The 20880-nt window shown below is 35.7% G+C and overlaps 1 protein-coding gene across 1 annotated transcript in view; it reads left to right on the forward strand.

Moving 5' to 3' along the window:
* Positions 1-7903: 7903 nt before the first annotated feature.
* Positions 7904-20880, forward strand: part of LOC105998746 (vomeronasal type-2 receptor 116-like) — a 17435-nt gene continuing 4458 nt past the window's right edge. Inside the window, exons 1-4 of the mRNA XM_013033537.1 lie at positions 7904-8001; positions 16471-16759; positions 17829-18635; positions 19720-19947. Coding sequence (XP_012888991.1) covers positions 7904-8001; positions 16471-16759; positions 17829-18635; positions 19720-19947 — 1422 coding nt within the window. The remainder of the gene's footprint in view (positions 8002-16470; positions 16760-17828; positions 18636-19719; positions 19948-20880) is intronic.

Below are 20880 nucleotides of genomic sequence, written 5' to 3' on the forward strand. Positions count from 1 at the left end.
TAGCAAAGTACAACTATATCAAGTCATATAAGTGCAAGAGATTATGGCAGAAGAAACCCCAAATTAATAAAGTTTTCTATATAATTAGATGAAAGACAGTAATAAGGTAAAGGTCAGGGTAGTTCTGGTCAAGTTGGTTTTAACATCTAGGCCTTTCCTTATGAGGTTGGGCTACTTCTGACAATGACAGTGTTGAGGTAGTTCTAATGGAAGTTATTCCTTATGCATAGAGCTATAGGGAATGTCTGAATAATAAATACCCAGTTTTCTCTTCCACAGACCAAAGTGTTCAGTCACTCCTGTAGAGGAATTGAAAGCAATGACATATAATTATTTTTTCATCTAACACTTCTGGCATTGAAGTGTAATCTTTCTTGAAAATGAGCCAGTTCTCCAACAGTAACTGAGTGTACCACAATTCAGTTCTGACCCTTGTGCAGTTCAGCACAGTGCAGACAAGTTCAGACCGCACTGTTAGCACACTGCCTCCACTTCAGATGCCAGTCCAGGACATGTGATTTTTTAGGTCCCTAGTTACATTCCTGAAATGATAAAGGGTTGGCACCATTAGTTAGTATATTAACCACATTTCAGACATTGTCTGAAAGAGTTTTATGGAAAACAAAGATGCAGCTACACTCATTTCATACCAGAAGCTGTTACATAGACCAATTCCTAAAACTAATATTATATTCCCCCACTCAAATCCAAAAACCTCGGCAGTGCAGAGGTTCCTCAAGACATTAAACTTAGACCTTTGCTAAGACACACCCATACCACTCCTGTGTAGCTGCACTGAACATCATGATCCAAGATATGATAAAGACACCTGCACATCCATGTTCATTGTTGCACTATTCACAATAGCCAAGAAACAGAAACAGCCCAGATGCCCCACAATAGTTGAGTGGATCAAAAAAATGTGGTGTCTATGAACAATGGAATTTTACACAGCCATTATAATAATTAAAATAATGTCATTTGTAGGGATATGGATGGAAGTAGAACCAATCATGTTAAATGAGGTAAGCCAACTTCAGCAGGACATTCAGCATATATTATCTCTTATATTCAGAAATTAGATCTAAAAGAAACTGAGATATGATAAATTATACAGGATTCTAGATACTCACACACATTGAGACCAAAAGGGGATATTGTTAAGAGATAAAAACAAAGACACAATGCCTACATGCCTCTTCGTTGTAAGATGAAATTTTACATATATTATATTTTAATTGTATATACTTACATATACTTATATGAAATTATGAAATATAATTATATTTATATATTTAATCATTAAATATATACTTATATTTATACATATAAGTTATATATAATTATATAATATAAAAATTATAAAATAAAACACTGTAAATTACATAAAATATGCATTACATATCATATATACATTATACATTGTAGATATAAATTATATATAACATATACATTATATTTTATATGTATTATATATAATGTGTGAATATAGCAAAACAAACTTCAAGTTGTGGAAACAAGAGTACTTTCTTCTCTTTCTAAATTTGGTTATTTTTTATTTTTATTCTTTTCATTCTTCTGTTTCCTTTTTGTTATGTATGATGTGTTCAACTCTTCAGGAGGCTTCAGAACTCAGGAGTAAAGGGTAAAAAAGTACAGCACTGGAACTCACTGAACACTGGTGAAAATAAACTATACAACTAGTGGATGGAGACAGGAGGGAGGGACTAGTGGACAGTGGGTAAACAGAATTAAGTGTATGAAAGAAAATGTGCTCAATTAAGGTATATAGTCATGTATTTGGAATCTCCATGTACCTCACTTGGATAATAACACTAAAGTCAATTAACTTTGAAAAAGAACTCACTATTAAGCTAGGGGCCCGTGTATAATGTCTATAATCCTAGCTATTTGGGAGACTGAGATCTGAGGATTATACTCCCAGCTAGTTTAGGCAGGGGAGGGAAGACTCATCTCCAATAAACCACTAAAAAGACAGCAGTGACTCAAGTGACACAGCCACTGAAAGCTGAAAGAAAGAGACTGGGTGTAAGTAACATGGCCTTGTTCTCACAGCCATCCTGGTATCTTGGTAGGTGGAGGGGTCTTTCCACCCAGCTCTGAAAAGCCTAGAGGTGAGAGTCCAAGCAGGTTAGCCTTTGGTAGGAAAGCTTTGCAACAGAGAATGCTGTGATTTTTGCCTTATCTCCCTAAATGGACTGTTTCCCTATATGGAAAGTGTGAAGCATATCTCCCTGTGTGGAAGCTGAACATTGAGCTACTTCCCAACATGGAAAGTTCTGCTGGTACCTGATTATTTTGCTATATAGTCTGTTTCTTTTGGATTTGGATTTGGATCTCCACCCCAAACATGTGGTTTTTGTCTTTTTTTTCTATTCTTTTATTGTAAGGGTGATGTGCAGAGGGGTTACAGTTACGTAAGTTAATGAGTACATTTCTTGTCAAACATTGTTACCCTCTCCCTCATTTTCTCCAGCTTTCCCTCCCCCCCACTGCCCCTTACTACCTGCCCCACCAAGTGGTAAAGTTTATTTCTAACATAGTGTTTTGTGAATTATTACTGTTGCATTGATTCATCTGTTGCCCTTTGTCTCACCAATTTGTTATTCCCTTCCCTTCCCCAAATCAGAAAACCAAATATACAAAATACAGAATACCAAAAAAAAGCAATGATCACATGGGATAAACCAAATGGAAAATGAAACAACTTCACAAAGTGCATGTAAAAAAAGAAAAACAAATACACAAAAAACCTCTTCTTTCCTTGCCTTGGAGTTCATTTTTGATTAGCATCATTTTATATGGTGATGTGTATATAACCATTAAACTGTTGTGATTCTCTGCCAGGACTATCCTAGGCATATTTTAATTATTACAAATGAGGGAACCTATGGAACCTATGTTTCTTAGGTACTGCCTTACTTCACTTAATATGATTTTTTCAAATCTTTCATTTCCTTACAGGTAGGGTAATGTCATTCTTTCTTATTAAAGCTCAATTCTGGGCTGCAGGTCTTTGAGACAGGAGTCTACCTGCAGTGGCCAGTAGTCCAATATACATATATTATATATGTATCTATATCTATAGATATAGATATATAGCCAATTTGACCTCTCAAAATGTGGTTTCTCTGTTTATTGCTGACTCAGTTCTTGTACAACACCACAACTTTAACAGAAAGGTAAGGGGCAGTTTTACAACCTTGAGTTCAAGCTCTAGAACTAGCACAAACACACATGTGCCCCGCACATATCAAAAATAAATACAAAGGAGGTTCTTCAGAAATTAAAATAAACCAGAAAAGCCTTGAGATAGTCTTTAAAGGGACAGTAAATAAAAGAGATGAACCAGCAACTTAGAAATACAAAGGGGCTGAAAAAGTATAGAACATAGGCTAATGGAGAAGACTGGATGAAAATGGAAAACAATTGAAACATCAAAAATCCATAAAAAAGTTCTTCAGGGCAAAATTATGCAAGCGCCCAGAATCTGATATTACGTTGATATGAAAATTTTGATGAAGATGTTTGTGTTTAATTTTCTGGGTAAACTAAACTGAAGGACTTCGATGGAATAATTTACTTTTAAATATTTTTTTAATTTTTACACAACAATGTAGAAGACATCATAAGTAAATGATGGCATTTTCTTGTAATAAGGACTGCATGTATTCAGGTGCCTATTCTACCTAAACAAAGGGTATCTTGCAAAAGTTTAAGAGAAAATACATATCCCTAGGAACACACAATATATGTGTGTGTATGTATATCAAAACTACTTTTGTACTTTTCATTAGATAGGGTTTAGAAAATTCGGAAGAGCTACTAATCTTGCTTGTCCAGTAAATAAATCATGAAGGAGAAGCTCATGTCAAGGTGATGATGTTTCCTTTACAAATCCTGAGGGTTAAGAGTATATAGAAATGCAGCACCTTTTCTTAACCACTTAAGAAATCTGTGCAATATATTTCATGTGAAGTGAGATACCTGAGGACTCAACAATTCCCACAGTCAAGTTCACTTATAAAATACCTGGTAATAATTCTCAAGGATCCCCAGGTTAAAATGACAATGTTGTGTTCTGTGACACTCAAATGGCCTCAAGGATTATAAATTATAGAGGGAACTGCTGGGAAATGTAATTCTCTCCATGTGTTACTGAGATCAAATGTAAATTTCTTTCCTGTTTTTTTTTCTCATTACTTCAGAGGTATGTACTAGATTGCATATCAGTGTATATGAACAATTTGTCAACTCTAGTTCTATTAATATACTATTAATTCATAAATACATGAAATGGGAAAATGTTTCTACCATAGAAGCTCTCCTTCGTGGAATAGTGGAAATCATGCTGGCTGTATGGAGCCTTCTAGATATGAGCCAAGCATGTTTCCTCTGTGTGCAAAGACCCCCTCATGTGTGTCCACAAGAGCATCATGTGTGGTGGCCCAGTTTTTCCATTCTTTGACATTAAAACTTCTCTCCTCATGATGACAATTATGGCCATCTTCTCCTAGACACTATAAACAGTTCTCATAAGATTCTTAAACTGTGACTTTTCCTTGTTTTTCCATCTCTTAATTCAAACATGAAATGTTGAAACTATAATAAAGATGAAAGAAAAATGGAACCTTTGGTATAGGTAGTAATTTCTTGAGTAGAATTTCAATAGCTCAATAAGTAAGAATTGAGAGATAGTGTTGCATCAACCTAGAAATCTTCACACTGTGTAAACTCAAAAAGTATTAACTAAAAAGTTGGCCTACAGAGTCTGACAAATATAAAGCTAAAATGCAATGAAGAGGCCCAATAAATAGGAAGCCCAGAAACCTAAACTCCTAAAGATTCAACAACCCAATTAGCAATCTGGTAAATGAATTTAAACATTTGTTTCAAAAAAGAAGTCAAAAGGGCCAATAAATACTTGAAGAAATGCTCTACATCTATGGCCATGAAGGAAAGGCCAAACAAAATGACCATGAATTTTGTCTCACTCCAGGCAGAATGACTATCATGAAGAACACATATAACAACAAATGCTAGTTAGAATGTGTGGGAAGTCAATACTGTTCATGGAAATGCAAATTCATGCTACCATTATGGAAATCAGTAAGTAGTTATCCCAAAAAAGTAAAAATAGATCTCCTAGGCTAGTTGTATCATACTAGGCTGTATATTCTAAACCATGTAAGTGAAGGTACAAGAGTCACACTTGGAACCCAAGTATACTGCAGAGTATGCACAATAGCCAAATTTTGGAAATAGTTAAGATGATTTCTAAAATATTATTCACAATCAGAACAGGAATATTTTATTGGTATGGAAATGCAGATGACTGATTGTGAAGACTCAGGGTCTATGTTGAGGGGGCAGAATGATGCAGGCTCCAGCCTCGGGATTATCTGAGGACTGTGTTTGTGTATGTGGAAAGCTCTTGGCATGCTGGGCTAGAGAGGGAACATGTTCTCTCTCCCTATCTCAAAACACAGGTCACAGACTCCTGGGAGCTGAGGAAGTAGCTATTCTGCTTGCTTAAGCATAGATAAACAGCTAGTCAAGCATTTTCCTGAGATTAGGGAAGTGATTTGAGCTTGTTCTAAAATAGTTTATATACTAATATACAAAGACATTGTCTCATAGGTTAAGAAAAAAAGAACTGTTGAAATTTGTTTGTGTGAATGTCTCCTGACTAAATCTTGGCAAAGATAATGCTTGCTTGTCTTTAAATACCCACTAACAATAAAGCACAGCATTCAGTGGCAATTGCTGTTTGCACTCTGCATCTCCTATGTCCTGGTGATTTCAGGACCCTTACCCAGGGAATCCAACGCCTTAGACATTGTTGAGTGAAGTAAACCAGGTTTATAAAAACAAGTTCATGTACTTTTCCTCAAATGTGGAAACCAGGCCTAAAGACAACATATATATGTACTTAGGTAACACACACACCAATAACCATTTGTGTAATTATGGGAATCTTTCAAAAGGCTAGGAGGAAGGGGAGGAGAAAATAGCATCATAAATGATATATAATAACAAAATACTGCAAGCTATTGGATAACAGCTGGAGGAGAGATGAGGAAAAAAGGAGTAATATGTAGAGATATTGAGGTTGAAGCATAACACATGCAGGTGTCCAATACACAGTGAATGTTTTCTAACAGTCATTATACATAAAAATGAAGGACAAAAGTGTACTTGAGCTCCTATCCAATAGTAGGCACTATATAGAGGTAGGGGAGAGCAGTGAATGGAGATGCAGAAGAAAGTAGACCCAAGTCAATGTACTTCTTACACATATATGAAAATGGATAAATAGAATCTGCTGAAATTCATTTAATAAGGGAAGAAGTGGATGAGAATGTACTGCAGAATTTGAATCAGATCAGAGCAAATTGCATGTACATGTAGAAATGTCCAAATGAAAACTTCTTCTACAACTAATTGACATTGATAAAGAGTATAAAATAAGTGTTAATATTCTATTTATTACTAAAATGATTAAGACCAGTGGCAACCACATTAGCAAATTTGGTATTCTCACAAGAAAGACAAGTTTTTTCAGGTCCCAGTAGCTTTTCAAAAGCATTAAATAGAAAGTATAGAAAGTTTCTGTGAATCCCATAACCCACACATGCATTGTATGCCCTACTAATAGCATGCTGTACTAGTGTGGTCAACGGCACAATATATGAGCCTCAGCATTTCATTAGAATGTTCTGTCCTTGATTTATGCTCACATGCAATTTCTGTTCTGTCCCATATGTTAACACTACAGGCAAGTGTATGACAGCATGCATTCAACAGAGTAACCTGGAAATAGAATAAATTCACTGAACTTTAGGGTCATTGCTTTAGGATTTTAGGGGTTTCGAGATCTTTGTATAGATTCTACATCCAATATATTTGAGTGTTAGGAAATATACAGGTGGTTTTGATAGGGGAGAAAGAGTTTCTTGCACAGGAATGGGTTCTTTGAAAAGTACAAATAGAAACACCCAAGGTGGTGGATGTATCAATGCTTCATGACAGCATATTGACCCATGTACTCAGGATGTCCAGTGATATTGCCAGTTGTGAAGGTCAAAGTTCAGAATACAATTCTGCAGCTCAACTTCTGCACTGACCTTGGGCCACTGCTGAATTCAACATCATCATGCATTCTCTAGGCTAGCATAGATGGATGCATTTGTGGAGTCTTCTTCATGGGATTCTTCTTGAAACAGGCCTGGGTCAATCAGCAGGTATGTTCTGTGGCTGTTTAGGACATTGGATGTGTGAGATGTCCTCTGAGAGTGATGCCCTATAGAGTTGGGTTGACATCTCCTTGGCATAAGTCCTTGCCAACCATCTCACCTTTCATCCAACATGGCATCTATTGATGTTTTCCAGTTGCATCATCCCCAATAGATTTCATAGAAATCATTTGCTAATGCAGGTTTGCGACCAAGTCAAACAAGAAAACTTCATCCCAGGGGTCTCACTCTCTGTGGTCATGGATGAAATCATAGCCCCTGGATGGAGAGGACAACTTGAAAACATATTTTCCAACTCGTGTTGATTTCCTGGTTGCTGGGCCTCAGATGCAGAACCACAGGGCTGAGAGTTTTCCACATGCCTACCGGGAAATGCTGAAGATTGCAATGACAGAAGCTGAGTAGCCATCCCTGTCAATAGAAAGGCACATATACACATAGACACAAATACAAAGCATATTTCTCCACCTGATCCCACGGGCTTCACTTCCAGCCAGAAATCCAGCTTGGCAGATGCTTCAGTGATGTTCCCTTTGATTTCCACACTCCTTCTTCTCCAGCTTCCACTTCTTGTCAGCTCCTTAGCAGGCACTGCCTGCTTTTCTAGAATGCAGCCCAGGGCGCATATGGATGGAGATGTGATGATTGCTGGGTTCTTCCCTCTCTATACTTTGGGAACAGATCGCAGAAACAGTGATGCTTCCCATCATGAATCAAACACATTGTAAGTTAATTCCTCCATAATTTTAGTTTCACTTACTCCTTTGTTCTCAGGCAGGAAAATGTGCGAGGATGCTCTGGAGGCTCACAAACTATGCTTTCTATATCCTCTTTTCCAAACTCTCATCAGGGAATGAGATGCATAGTATATATCAGTTTTAATTTGTGTGTACTATGGAGTGATTTTCTGCTTCCAAGGTGGAAGAGTGGTCTCTAGTTTCCTTCCATCTAGCTTCTCCTTTCCAGGGTCATGAGCTCTTCACTTTATTCTAGCATAGCAACTTAATTCCTATTGCAACAGAATGCCATTGTTTATAGCAATGGCTCCTATGTCTGTTCCAGTGCTGGTGTGACAAGGATAGTCTGTGAGGTGGCTGGCCACATTTGGAGGCAAAGATGACGATATCAGGAATTCTTTCACTGCTGTGGAATAGACTTGTAAATGTCCTAATCCTTCATGGCATTCCTAGATATTTGTCTTTCTTATGTTCCTCTGCTTTTCCACATTCACCTGATTTTCTTCCCTTGATATCCTACAATATATTTGAGTATCTTTGTTAGTGCATTTATACAGACACACTGAATCTTAAGGTTGCAGCTGATGGATGTCTCTCATTTACTTGCAAATATGCAAGCACTGTTGGTAGAAATCAGAGAAGTCTGGCTTTATGATCCTATGATCCATTTTATCAAATTAATGTGAGTTATTAAAGATCATTATGTATAATCTATGATGTCTTGATACAGATAAATGCCCCACAGCAATGTGATGTCGCTGGTAGAAAGAGATGAACTCAATGCCACACCAGTAGTAGTTCTGGCAATGTTTTGCCCTTTTTACTACAATATAGGACTTGTAACTATCTGGTTTCTTTCTGTGTTACTGTATTTCATATCATGTACTTTGATTGTAGTCAACCCCAGTATTTGTAAACATTTATTATGTCTCATTAATCATCTTTATTCTCGACCCATAGATATAATTTCCTTTTTCTCTTTTTATGTATTTTTCTCCTTGATTACATATAGGAGAAAAAACATGGTACTTGTACTCAATATTTGCTTCCTTTGCCTAACAGAATGATCTGTTTTTCCATTTATTTTCTTGCATTCTTGTTTGTTGTTGAAGAAAGCTCAACTTCATGTATAGAACACATAATCTATCCATTCTCTTTTTGGACATCTTGAGCAATTTTTAAGTCAGACAGTTTGTATAAAATGGCATCCATGTTTACATATGCATCTGTACAGAAACCTGAGCTTGATATATTGGGATAGATTGCTAAAAGTGGTATGGCTGTGTCTAATATGAGCTCTATTTTTAATATACCATGATATTTTCATTGCTTCTTAACTCTACATATCTTCATCAAAATTTGTAATTTTGTTTTATGATGATAGCCATTTTGGATTATACGATAAGGTAATGCAGAATACCTTTGGTTTGCATTATGCTGATTGCTATAATTGTTCAATTTTTCTCCTGTATAAATTTCCTATTTGGACTTTCACATATGAAAAAAATCTTTCACTTCATGTGCCTGGTTTCATAGTAGTTTTCTTTCTTGTAGTGGTGTTTACATTTCAGTGTCATTTTATGCTGTGATATTAAGCCCCATCAGACGAATAGCCAACATAGGTTTCCAGGCATTTGTTTGGCTGTGTCTTCACTTCATTAAATGTTTCTTTTATTGTACTAATCATTAAAACTTTAACAGTTTTTATTTTGGTGCCAGTACTCTGGTTCAGACAAGATGCTTCTCCCTCTTGCTTGATACATTTGCTCACTTTCACCATGCTGCTGGTTCATTGGAGATATGTACTTTTCTGTTCAGGCTGTCTTTAAACTGTGACAAATCCAGGTGTGAGTCTCAATGGCTGGCTGGCTGAAACTTTTCAATTTCATGAAATCACATTTCTAAACTGTGGTGCAGATGGAATTCTTTATCTTGTGAATGAAACAAATGATTCCACTGCCATGCCCAAAGCAGAGCATAACTTTTGCTATTATTTTATGAAGTATTTGTATACTATCAGGACAAATTCCTGTGCGTATTTGTTGAAGTGTTTCCATTATGAAAATATCTGTAATTTTTCAATCCTCAAATTTCCTATTAAGAATTGTGATGAATTTTGACTTTTATCTTTTTGTACAAACTGAAAGGTAAGATCTAGCCTAAGCATTTGTCATATGGATACTCAATTTTCACAGTGCCACCACTTACTATGGGTGGCACCTTCTAGCAATGTGGGATTGGACAATGTCTTTATGAATCAGATGAATGTAGTTGATTGGGAGTATTTGTAGGTCTCCTATTTCATTGGTGTCTGAGTTTATGAAATGCATTCTTTTTATTTTACTATGGCTCTCTCCTATAATTGGAAGCTGGCATTGCACTAGTTCAACATAAGTCTTTTGCCTCTAAAAAGCTTTGGCAAATTGGAGATTTTCTTTTTTTGTAGAGGTTGTGGGATTGTCTTTCTTGTTTCTATGCTGAATGTAGTAGGAATTGGGATGAAGATTGTTTAGGTCATTTCTAGAATATATTGAAGATTAATTTAAAAAAAAAATCACAAACTCCAAAAGGGCTAGGTGGAATGTTGGCATAGTGGAGTTGCTGCATACTATTTCAAGGTTCTGACTTCAAACAACAGCAATGCTAAGGAAAAGTTTAAGATTTATATACATACATGTTATATAAATAATATGTATATTTATTATATGTACATTATATGTTATATAGTTTATGAAATACATAGTATGTATACATTACTCCATATATTATATGTGTAACATATATAAGTATATAGTAAGTATATAGTATGTGTGTATCCATTTATATTATATGTGTATAAATATATAATATATACATATTAATGTGTATTTATAGAAACTGATGGACATTTAGCTTGTAACTTTTTTCTCAGATATTTTCAATGATGATATAGAGAATACAGGAGTGCAGATGCCTCTTTGCCATTATGATTTTATTCTATAGTATAAACAGCCACCACTGACATTACTGAATCATGATTTGCCTTCTAGGAAGCACCACCCTATTTTCGACAATGGCTGTAGCAATGTGCACTCCTGTCACTAGAGGGCAGCCATGTACAGTTCCTTAACTCCTCATCAGGCCATTAAGTACTCCCATACATTAAGTCTCCCATACATTTACTATTCCCACCTTTGTGAAATGATAACTTTCTGTTGTTTTATTTACCTTTTTCTGGTGGTGAAGAAGTTCAAGGTTGTCATCTACATATTTTGGCCACCTACATCTCTTTCTCTGTGCGTGTATGTATGTACGTATATAAATACAGTGACTGGAACTCAAGGCATTGCACTCTCCCTTTGTTTATTAGCTCAGCATGTGCTCTTCCAGCTGAGGTATGTCTACAGTCCTGCTTTTGCTGGTAAACTGGATATAGAGACTTCCAGATTCTTCTGTGTGGGATAGCTTTCAACTAAAATCCTCTGAACTCAAATGTAGGCAGAAGACTGTGACAAGGTGAGGTTATAATATGAATGTTTTCAGAATTTTGAAGAACCTCAAAGCCATGTCCATGTTGGTTGCAGTAGTTTACAGTGCCACCAATAGTGTAAGAGGTTCCCTTTCCCAGTGTCCTCACCAGCACCTAAATTTTTTTTTTCTTGTAATTGTGTTGAGATGGAATTTTAGTGTGGGTAGTATTTGTATATTATTTATATTTTAAGGATGTCAAACATGCATTCTTATACCAATTGAGAGTTTAATGTTCAATTTTAAATTGGGTCCTTTCATCTTTTGCTATTGAATTTTGACCGCTTTAGCAAATCTGAATATTTATCTTTTGTTGATTTTCCTCCATTGTATGGGTTGCCTATTGATTCTGGTAATTGTTTCTTCTGAGCAGTAGAAATATAAATTCAACATAGTCCACTCTTCAACTTTGCTAATGAGGAATAGTCTTCACAGTTTTGTTGCAGGAAGTATTTTGATGAGGATATTTGTCACTATATTGATCATAGACATTGAATATAAATGTAATTCCTTATTTTCTTCTCTGGTTTGATATCAGGATAATGTTAGTAGCATGTGATATGCTGTAAGGAATTCCTTCAACTTGCATATTTTCAAAATTAGGTAAGAATAATGTACCTCAGGCAATATTTAAATTTGTTGGGACAATTCAGTAGGAAAGTCACATTGCACCGCTTTCCTTTGATAGGATTTTATTACTGATTCAATTTCATACAATTTATTGTTTTAATTCACATGTCTACCAATTACAACTATGGAAAAGTCTCCATGTCATTTCTTCTACTTGATCAAACTTATTGACATACAGTTTTCTCAAAGGATATTGATCTTTGATTTCTGTGTTTCCATGTATAATGTTATTTACTTCAGTCTTCCCTTTGTTATTCATAGTATAAGTAGGAATTTGCCCCTTTTGACTTTGAAGAATTTTTTTCAATCTGATGATAGTTATTGAGTTTGTCCTCTAATTCCTTTTTTTTTTCACTCATGGGGCTTTGAACTGTGGGCCTGGGTACTGTCCCTCAGCAATTCAGCTCAAGGCAAGCTCTCTATCGTTTGAGCCACAAAACAACTTCTGGTTTTCTAGTAGTTAATTGGAGATAACAGTCTCCTGGACTTTTCTGCCTGGGCTGGCTTTGAACCTTGATTCTCAGGTCTTAGCCTTCTGAGTAGCTTGGATGACAGGTTTGAGCCACCAGTGCCCAGTTTTCCTCTAATTCTTTTACTCCTACTAACTACTTTGACACCTTCTACCAATTTTGGGTTTGGTGTTTTGCTTTTCTACTTCCTTGAGTTGCAATGTTGAGTCTGTAGTATTGATCTTTATAGGATCCTTGTTATAATACTTGTTTTTTGAACCACCAAAACTGAGGGAATGGATGGGGTTTGGAAAGACAGGTGTAATCAATGGATGGGGTGGCAGCAGTCAAGATGCAGTGTACTCATACACTGAGTTATTGAATTGAAACCCTTCTCTGCAACTACTTAGAGACAATTTTTTAATGTTTCATTTTAATGCATCTTTTGCCATATTCATAGATTTTGGTATTGCTCTTTTCCATTTTCATTTGTACCAAAGATCAGCTTATATATTGACTTTCTCTTGATCCAGTGATAATGTATCTTTCCTGTTTGCATCTATTTTCCCATTTATCTCCTTCATTTCTAGCCTTCCAACCTGGGTATCTGAGTGTGTGCTCAATACATTTTTTTAAAGTTTGAATGCTTTTATCTATCCTGGAGACAGTCAGCCTATCAGAATGTTTTATTCACAGGAAATTGAATGGAATGTTCTTTAGGTTTGTACAAGGTTCATGTGATCTAGGTTCATATTTACCTTGATGCCTCCTTGTTGATTCTGTCTGGATGATTTCAACATTGCTGAAAGTGCTGTTATATAATCTGTAGTTATTTTTATATTGATGACTTTGACTCTCATTCTCTCTCAAAATCTACTAGAATTACCCTTATAATGAAATGCTTAAGAGTGTAAATATAAATATAATTGCTATGTTATCTTCCCCTATCATTGTATTATGAACTTTGTAACATTTAATTGCTTTGATTAATGTAAATTTGATAAGATGTATTGTAGATATTCCTGCTTTCTTCTGGCTTCAATTTGCTTGGTCTGCATTATTCCATCCTTATCTTTGCAGTCTATGTATACCCTAAAAGGGGAAGTAGGGAGTGAGGTATTTGAGATCAATCTAGAGTCTGTACTTTCATCTTTGCAACCATGCCGCATTATGTCTTTTGCTTTTGTCAGTTGTGGGTCTTGACCTCATGTCCTGTGTGTTGTTCCTGAGATTTTCTTCTCAAGGCTACTGCTCTAGTACTTTGAGTCACAAAGTCACTTCTGGTTTTCTTGTGATTAACTGGAGATAAGGCTCTTGGATTTTCCTGCCTGGGCTGGCTTCAAACTGTGATCATCAGATCTCAGCCTCTTGAGGAGCTAACATTACAGGCATAAGCCATTGGCACCTGGCTTATGTTGTGTGTTTTAGATAAATAATTTCAGGTATTTCTATTCCCAGTAATTGTTCACAGATCATTTCTCATTATGACATTGTGTAACTTGTGTAGCTTCACTGAAGCTGCTTCTGAAATCTTTCTCCACAGCATTCAGTGTTTAATAAATGAGTCCATTACTAGTGGTTTTTCCAGTATATTACTTTTCATTTGTTCATTATAGGTTATAATTTTTTATTTATAGAGTGGTTAAATGTATTTAATTATAGCAAGTAATTTTGTAATGATGACAAGTATCCATGATGAGAAGCAAATAAATGAAGAAGACAAAATGAAAACAAACTTGAGGGCAGATTATGATCATAATCCATTAAGTGAATGTAAAGAAATGTCATAAGACAATCCCTTCATACAATTAAACTCACAGAAAAACTCTCACTGAATTGTAATTTCTCTACATTTCAAATATTGGATATACAGTTATGAAGTTGATAGTAAATTTCTTTATCTAAGAAATGTGTATATGTTCCTGAGTATATATACAATGTTAGAACATTGTCAGATTGTTTGATAATCACCCCTCAGTAAGCTTTATACATTCTTGTCTTCATTTCTTTATCATTAACATTTTTACATTGAAAATTTTTTCTTTCCTTTTCCTTATAGAAGAGATCTGATAGAGATAAATTTCCTTAACCTTGCTTGACAGAGAACATCTTGATCTCTCCTTCACTACTACAGGATATTTCTGCTAAATGCAGTACACTTGATGGATATTATATATCATTATTAGCAACAATGAAAAGATGTCCTGCCCTTCTATCCTGGTTTGTGAAGGTTTTATTGAGAAGTCAGCTGTTAAGAGGCACACTTATATACTGTGATTTCCTTTTCATTTGCAGTCTTGAGAGGACTTGATCAAAGGACAGCTTGTTGAAGATGAGATGGTGGACAATTCTATTGACCTTGATCTTCCTAAACTTGGTTTTATTTGTCTGCCTTAGGACTTGAAATCAGGTGCTGGGTACAGTCCCTGAGCCATTTGCTCAAGGCTAGCACTCTACTACATGAGCCATAGCTCTACTTCCACTGTTTTGCTAGTTATATGGAGATATGGGTCTCATAGACTTTTTTTTACTATGGCTGGGTCTGTAAGAGGTTCTGACATCTCAGCCTCCTGAGCATTTAGGATTACACGATTACATTCAGTGCTACCATTGAACCACTTGAGCATCAGTTCCATTCTGGCTTTTTGGTGTTTAACGGATGATAAAGAGTCTTTTAGCTTTACTGCCCCTGGATTGCTTCCAACTGTGACCCTCAAATCTCAGGCTTCTGAGTAGGTAGAATTATAAGTGTGAACCACTGGTGCCCTGAGAAACAGTTGCCAATTTCTAATGACCTTTTCACATACTGTTTCTCTCTTTTATACATTCAGTTTTGCTTTTGCATTACTCTTCCATGTAAGGGTAATTATTACTGTGCTTATTTTTGCCAATATTGAAGTTAGAACTGAGGAACTTCATGCTTTCCCTAATCTGTTTTGCTCAGAGTTAGTGATTTTATCACTTGAGCCAAAATCGCACTTCCAGTTTTCTTATAGGTTAATTGGAGATAAGCATCTTACAGTATTCCTACCAGGGCTTGTTTTCCAAAAGGGGGAGAGATCTTTAAAGCTCTTACTCCCTGTTTCCTTTCCTTTTCATTATCTCAATGTACACATATTGTGAAGGAAGTACTGATCATCAAGGCATTTCCCAGCACTGAATTTCACTATGATGGCCTTGAAACAGGGATATTTAAGCCTAAGGCTTCATTTTATTACAACTCTTTCCATCCCCCAGTTTGGAGGTTCATCTCTTCATGCAGAGTTTCTTGGAATGTAGTGGAGGAGAGTAATATGGCAAACCATTTCTTGCTTCATTTTTAAAGCATCTCATTTGCTCTGTAACATTCATGATAATTTTGGTCTCTTCTGAGGCTTCAACTATTTTTTGGTAGCTAGTCAAGAAAGAGTTATGTAATGTGTTGAGGATGCAAGGAAAACAACAGGGCCTTCCTCAAATGACCCCTTGCTCTGCATCTGAAAGTTCATCTTAAATGACATTATCTAAATTACCATGGTCATTTAAATACCCACCTCACTTAAATTGCATGGCTGAAAAAACAAAGACTTATTTTTCACACATGTGTTGCTAGTCACCCCAACATTAAAACAAAAGTATATTTGGTGTCTCATAAAGATCCACTTCATGTTTTATGGAGAGTATCCTTTTTTGGTGTTATCTATGAAAGACAGAAAAATCAAGCTCTGTACAATTCATATGGACATCATATTATCAACATCTCATAAAAGGTGTAATTTTTAAATGTATTTAATTTGTAGAGAAACAAACACTGAATCCACCAAAGTCACTGCATTCATATGAGAATCAGTTTGGATCATTTTTGATGAATGTCTTATGTCTCCTGTGCAGGTTTGATTTCAAGTACTATCAGCTTGTTCTGGCCTTGGCTTTTGCTGTTGAAGAAATCAACAAGAAGTCCAGTCTTTTATACAACATGACTTTGGGATTTGATATCTATAGTGTTGATTTTAGAACTTGGTCTGCTTTTGAGAATCCTTTTATTTGGCTTTCTGGGCAGAACAAGATCCCTAACTACACCTGCATGGGAGAAAGTAAGTTTGTATCAGTCCTTGCAGGAACGTCAGGAAAGACATCTGCGCAGATTGGAACACTGCTGGAACTCTATGGATTTCCACAGGTGGGGGAGAGATGGATGTATACAGATGTCTGCTTTGGTTCCTTTTTCAGATGCTATAAGAGAATGCTAGGAAAAGTTATAACAAAAAGCATATGCTATTTTATAATATCAAAAGCTAAGTACTCCAACATACTGTGTTATATAGACTGTCATTGTTTAAGAGAGGAAAGAAAAATTGGAGAAAACCTAAGAATGACTATGAGCCTAGAGGTCGTTGAATAATTTTGTAGAAAGTGATCAGGAAATGGGAACTGACATCGTGAAGTTCTTGAGTGAATAAAGTTAAGCATAGAAAAGCAAAATGGCTATGTATTCTCTCATCTGTGGATGTTGGATTTAAAATATAAACATAAAATACAAAATGAGTATGAGAAACCTTAAATGGCCAGGAACACATACACATGATTCAATGGGCTAAATTATGGTGTACATAACATTGACTATCCATGGTGTAACCACTGTGGATAATTTATGATTTCATGTGTGAGAGATATAATTTTAAAAGAATAGTGGAGCAGGTTATGATAATGGAGGAATAATGGCAAATATGATCAGAATATTCAAGTATATATGTACAAATGGAAAAAGAAACAAGGAATAAGTAGCGTTGGTATAGATAAGGTGAGAAAAGTAGAAATAATGGGATAAACATAAATAGGTATTATAAACAAAGTTGACATACTCAATTGAAGAATCATTGTACAACGATATAAAAATAATTTACAGTTTAAGTTAAAAACTTTAAAAATCAACCACTTCAAGATGGGAATGTGGCTTAGTGATAGAGTGCTTGTCTAGCTTGTATGAAGCGCTGTGTTTGACTCCTCAGTACCAGATAAACAGAAAAAGCCAGAAGAGGCACTGTGGCTCAAATGGTAGAGCACTTTCCTTAAGCACAGAGCGATTCAAGGATAGTGCCCAGGACCTCAGATCAAGTCCCCAGCAAAAGGAAAAAAACCAAACCCCTCCTTTGACACAATTCAACCTGTTGCTTAACATAAATCAAGACTGAAGTTGTGAAGTATAGGAAATTTCTTTCATGTGAACCTCCAATTTGTTTTCCCTTTAGCTCACATTTGGGGCTTTTGATTCCGCCCTGAGTGACCATGGAAAATTTCCTTCTCTCTATCAAATGTCCCCAAAAGACACATCTTTAGCCATTGCCATGGTCTCCTTGCTGCTTCATTACAAATGGAACTGGATAGGGTTATTGATATCACAAGATGAGAATGGTTTGTCGATCCTTGCAGAACTGAGAGAAGCAATGGCCAAGAACAGAATCTGTGTAGCCTTTGAACATATGATCTCTGACAGTACTAAAACACAACTAATTAACATCATGGCAATTCAGAACCAGATTAATAAATCATCAGCAAACGTACTTATCATTTACGGTAATAAGGAATACCTGCTAGGATTAATGGTATATCTTGGGCAATTTTTAATAACAAGCAAAGTTTGGCTCTTGAACTCACAGTGTGATTTATGCATTGGAAGAAATTATTTCATATTAGGCTCATTTCATGTGCCTCTCATTTTTTCATATCACCATGAAGACATAGCTGGATTCACAGATTTTATCAGGGAAGTCAACCCTTCCAAATACCCAGAAGACTTTTACCTTGCTAAATTGTGGTTTCTCTCTTTTAATTGCTCTCATTCTGACTCTGACTGTGTAATGTGGGAGAACTGTCCACATGATGCCTCCTTGGAATGGTTGCCTGGGCAAATTTTTGACATGGCCATGTCTGAAGAGAGTTACAATATCTACAATGCTGTCTATGCTGTGGCACAAGCCCTCCATGAAATGTTTCTTCATCAAACTGAAGAGCCAACAATGGGTAATGGGAGATGGTGGGTGCCTTCTCCTGCACAGGTAAAACCTTCACTTTTGGATTCTATACATGAAAAGCAAAGTCAGTCTAAACACATTCAAATATTTTCCTATTAACACAAGAGAAAATGTACATTTAAGAATAATTGTGAGGCTACTCCTGACTTCTGTGCATGTGATCTTAGAGGTAAAAATAGCAGAGGTGATGTGTTTCATGATCCCATCAATTCCTATGTTACAAATGACATCAATAAGTTCACAGCTAATGAATGTTCTCATAATCTTTTTTCACTAGAAGCTTCTTAATAGCAAAGGATGATCTGTTCTTTAAGTACTTAATTATTCCAATGATTTTGTTTCTCAGAAAATAACTTAAGTGATTGGTGGGATTGGGAAAAAAGAGGAAGAATGATGGAAGGGGTAACATTGAGATGCCTTGTACTACACAATGACTCTGTACCATACATAAAGATAAAAATAAAATGAATCATTAACAATTTCCATATTTAACACATTAATAAATTAAATGGCTTATGCCTGTCATCCTAGCTCTTCAAGAGGCTGAGATCTTAGGATGCCTGTTGGAAGCCAGACTGGGCAGGAAAGTCTCTGAGACTCTTATCTCCAATTCACCACCAGAAAACCAGAAGTGGCATTGTGGCTAAAAGTGGTAGAATTTTAGCCTTGAGTGAATAAACTCATGGACAGCACCTAGGTTCTGAGTTCAAGCCCCATGACCAACAAAAATAGAAATAAATATTAATTAATTAAATACACACAAAAATAAACAGCTCTGTTATATATCACCTACTTATCCAATGAAATTCCTGGATATTGATAAAAATTATCAGTTGTTCAAAACTCTTATGTAGGCAACTAAGAATTTTCTCATTCATCATTATGTGGAGGTGGATTCTCTTGAAAAATTTCCAGGTAGTAACCCAAATTCAGAAATATTACTTGCTTTTGTTCCTAAAACACATTCTGTATTGATACTTCATTAGATATCTGTGTTAATTTTTAATGATAAAGTAAGGATTAAAGAGAATGAGAGGTTTGGCTTAATTCAGGATTTCTGTTTCAACTCTTAGACTCTCTTCACCATGACATGATGTATCTCTTGTAGCTGCACCCTTTTCTGAAGAACATCCAATTTTACAATCCTGCTGGAGACCAAGTGATTTTGAATGAGGAAAGGAAATTAGAGGCAGAATATGACATTTTGAATATTTGGAATTTTCCAGAAGGTCTTGAGTTCAAAGTGAAAATTGGGGAGTTTTCTCCATATGCACCTTATGGTCATCAACTGTCTGTATCTAAAGATATGATAGAGTGGGCCACAGGAACTACTGAGGTGGGTTCATGTTAACAAAAATGATTAGAACTCAATATAAGTAAACAAAAAGAACCCTTAGATATTATGTACTCACTAATGACTCAGTATTGTACATTTATTAGGTTTTAACTTGAGAAATTGTTTGATTCACTTAGGTGGAAAGGAAAGTACTAACAACATTTCTAAATGTTCATTTATCATAATATGTAGATAACATCTATTATAATTTTATTTTAATATTAGAACAAATACCTGAAAAAGCAATTATTTCATGAAGTGGAAAGGTTTATTTCTCACATCCCAGTGGCTGTTTCAATCAACCCTTATTTGATTTGTTATGTAAGGGTGTATTTTTTCCTTTTTTATTATTCCTCTTCCTATCCCTTCCCATAGTGTGTATGTTGAGAGGGATCATCTAAGGAGTCTGTACCACAGGAAAATGGTGAACTCATAGCAACTGGAAGACAAATAGGAAGATATGATGGGCCTTGGTTCTAGCATAGTGTTAAAAGTTTCAATGAGTATTTTACTACTTGTTTCCACATTTCCATATTTCACAGATCAGTAAGAGAAAAATTATTCTATGAATTCAAGGAAATTTCTGGCTTAGTTGGGTATGAATGTCTTTCCATAGGAACATCTTCTTTTTTTTGTATTTCTAATATTTTTTAATTTATTTCTGAGTTAACATACATTTATAATATTAGAGGGTTTTGTGCTATTTCCATACACTCAGGCTACTTTGAATAAAATTCATCTCTTCCACCTTGTTCCCAGTCCTCCCCTCTCTTTTTGCCCCCCTTTTGTTCTCTTTCTTTTTTTTTAATTTTATTTGTGAAGATACTGTACAGAGGGGTTACAATTACATGGGCAGGATAATGTGTACATTTCTTACCAAGCATTGCAGCCTCCTCCTTTTGTTTACCCTTCACATCCCTTCCCAGCCTCCCC

The sequence above is a fragment of the Dipodomys ordii genome, unplaced genomic scaffold (assembly GCF_000151885.1).
Source record: "Dipodomys ordii isolate 6190 unplaced genomic scaffold, Dord_2.0 Scaffold171, whole genome shotgun sequence".
In the NCBI taxonomy this organism is placed as follows: Eukaryota; Metazoa; Chordata; class Mammalia; order Rodentia; family Heteromyidae; genus Dipodomys; species Dipodomys ordii.